The 3,225-nt window shown below is 41.0% G+C and overlaps 1 protein-coding gene across 1 annotated transcript; it reads left to right on the top strand.

The window, feature by feature from the left end:
• Positions 1-1,371: 1,371 nt before the first annotated feature.
• Positions 1,372-2,793, top strand: LOC107892644 (uncharacterized). The gene has a single exon (XM_016817710.1). The coding sequence runs from the start codon at positions 1,372-1,374 to the stop codon at positions 2,791-2,793; it is 1,422 nt and encodes a 473-aa protein (XP_016673199.1).
• The last annotated feature ends 432 nt before the right edge of the window (positions 2,794-3,225 follow it).

Genomic DNA, 3,225 nt, shown 5'->3' with positions numbered 1-3,225 from the left:
GTTTGTTTTAGTGTGGTTAGACGTACAGTTGGAATTCCGAAAGGAACGTTTCTAATCGATTTTCTGTGAACACATTGGCGTGCCAAGTGGAGATTGTTGTTTGGTTCCGTCAAGGGAAATAGTAACTCAATTTAAATTTCCCACGCGGTTGAGGGCATTGGTTCGAGCTAGGCTCTTCTAGAATGCAAAGCTGCCGGAGTTCTAAATCACGAACGTTTCGTGGTTGTTCGATCGGTAAGGGTTAGTTATTGGATGTTCCATAACTAATTTACACAAGGAAGAGTTGGTGCGAGGCGTCCTTGGTAGCTATAACTAGCTTATTGGAAAAGAGGAGTTCATCTAATTTCGAGGATCGGTTCAAAGACGAGGAAAATTCATGCCTAAAGCTAAGCTTATTCTAATTAATTTTTCTTCATATTTATTTAACTGTTTTTATTATTTCAGGCCTTCAAATTTTATCCCCTCGAACTTCTTGGGCACGACAACTGCCCTGACATAAATCTGGTCGAAAGAGGAACAATTTGTAGTAAACCCAGTCTCTGAGGGATCGACCCTACTCTATATACTGCTTAAATCGCAAATTAGGTGTAGGTTTATATTGGTGGATTCGACACCCATCAGTTTTGGCGCCGTTGTCGGGGACTGGCAACACTTACAAATTGTTTAAATCATCTTCATGACCAGATCTTCATCCAGAGATCTCGAATACGACCCAGAGATCGAGAAATCAGCACGAGCACGATGAAAAGAGACAGAAGCTGTTAAACGTGCAAGTAAAGTATAAGATAACCTCGGTGAACCAGAAAGGATGGCGAACCGAACCATACATCAACTAGCTGCTGCTCCCAACGAGCAAACACCGTTATGCATCAACTATCCAGCTGGAGAAAGCCCATTCGAGTTGAAGTCAGGCCTGATCCACCTTTTGCCCACTTTTCGAGGCTTGAAGAACGAAAATCCACATATTCACTTGAGAGAAATCCACAATGTCTGCTCAAGCATGAAACCACAAGGAGTAACCGAAAATGAAATTAAACTTCGGGCCTTTCCATTTTATTTAGTTGATACAACAGGAGAATGGTTATTTTACTTACCCCCCGGTTCTATTACAACGTGGGATGACTTATCTCGTGTTTTTCTTGACAGATTTTTCCCAGCATTGCGAGCAGCTGAACTTAGGAGAGACATAGTGGGAATCCGCCAAATGGAGAGTGAATCGCTTTACGACTATTGGGAGTGATACAAAAAAGTGTGTGCAAGTTATCCTCAACACGGTTTGACTGAACAATCACTTCTTCAGTATTTCTATGAGGGTTTGCTCCCTATGGAAATGAAAATGATTGACGCGGCTAGTGGGGGGCGCTTGGCAATATGACTCCTCAAAGGGCAAGAGAACTGATATCCACTATGGCGGAAAATTCTCAACAGTATCGGCCAAATTCAGAACCCACAAGACGGGTTAATGGGGTAAACGTTTCATCCTTAGAAGATAAATTGGATAAGCTTACTAATATTGTTCAATCTATGCTTACAGAAAAGAAGAATCGGACTCAACTGTGTGAAATTTTTACTACATCTGAACACCCGACGGATTTGTGCCCAATCCTTAACGAAAATTCAACGACACATGTTGACGCTGTCGGAGGCTTTCCGAGACCTCTACAAAGAAGCTATGATCCTTTCTCTAACACCTACAATCTCGGGTGGAAGGATCATCCCAACTTAAATTACGGAGCTAATCCCCGATATAATCCATCATACCAACCGAGACCTCTGCAACCACCGCAACCGCCACCCAAGCCGAGCACATCTCTAGAAACTGTTATGGAAAGACTTGCCGTCGATGCTGCAAAATACCAACAGAGGACAGACGCATCAATACAGGAGTTAACTAATCGAGTTAGTAAACTCTCGATGGCAGTTAATCGTTTGGAATCTCAAGGTAAATTACCTTATCAGACAGAGCAAAATCCTAGGCAGGATGTAAGTGCAATAACTCTTCGTAGCGAAAAAGTTCTGGAAACAGTTCTAGAAAAAAGTCATAGGCAAGACAAGGAATGGGAAAAGCAGATCTCTGATCCAAAAGCCAGACCGGAATCAGAAATTCAGAAACCAGTCGTGATGCCACCTCCTTTTCCAGGGAGGCTCGCAAAGGATAAGAAAGAGAAGGAGGAAAAAGAAATCCTCAAAATGTTTAGGAAGGTGGAGGTAAATATCTCTTTGCTCGACGCTATCAAACAAATCCCTCGTTATGCGAAATTTGTCAAGGAATCGTGCCTTAACAAGAGGAGGTTAATAGGTAACGAAAGAGTAAATGTAGGAAAAAATGTCTCTGCAGTACTGCAAAAAAAAGTTGCGCCTAAATATAAGGACCAATGTATGTTTGCTATTTCCTGTGAGATAGGTAATGTAGGCATTAAGAAAGCCATGTGTGATTTAGGGGCTTCCATTAATGTTATGCCTTATCCTATTTATAAGTTGATTAACGCGGGTCCTTTGAAAAAGACAGGAGTAAAAATCCAGTTGGCGGACAGGTCAGTCATCTATCCCGAAAGGTTGCTTGAAGAAGTCCTTGTTAAATTTAACGAATTAGTTTTCCCTGTAGATTTCTACATTATTAATATGGAGGACGATAACTCAACTAATTCGTCTGACATTTTGCTTGGAAGACCGTTCCTAAGTACCGCAAGCGCAAAAATTGATGTTCGGAGTGGAACACTGACAATGGAGTTTGACGGCGAAATCGTGGAATTCAATGTCTACGAAGCTATGGGTCATCTTAACTCACTATAAAATATCTCTAGCATTGATATTATAGATTGTTTAACTCAATCCTATTCTGAATATCATGACTTTGATGAGTTAGAAACTATCCTTTACAGAAGCATTGACATGGATGTTTTAAGTCGTCTCGATGAATTATCAATTATAGAAGAACCGTTGTGAGAAATTGTCAAACACTTGGAGACACAACCATCGTTGACGAATCGAGGTAACCAATTTGAACTATTACCTTCCCAAACTAAAATGTTGCCTTCGATTTTGTAGCCACCAACCTTGGAGCTTGAAGCATTACCAGACCACCTTAAGTACATCTTTTTGGGAAAGAAAGACACTTTACCAGTGATAGTGTCAAATAAGAAACCAAAGAGAGATGCTCAAAGACGCCTTAATCCACCCATGATGGAAGTAGTAAAGAAGGAGATCCAAAAACTTTAGATGCTG

This window comes from Gossypium hirsutum, chromosome D09, assembly GCF_007990345.1.
Source record: "Gossypium hirsutum isolate 1008001.06 chromosome D09, Gossypium_hirsutum_v2.1, whole genome shotgun sequence".
Lineage (NCBI taxonomy): Eukaryota > Viridiplantae > Streptophyta > Magnoliopsida > Malvales > Malvaceae > Gossypium > Gossypium hirsutum.
Note: the sequence above shows the minus strand (reverse complement) of the source record. Positions and strands in the feature narration are given on the sequence as shown.

What these genes read in the sequence shown, in the direction of transcription:
- LOC107892644 (XM_016817710.1), top strand. Translation starts at nt 1,372, where the DNA reads ATGACTCCTCAAAGGGCAAGAGAACTGATATCCACTATGGCGGAAAAT.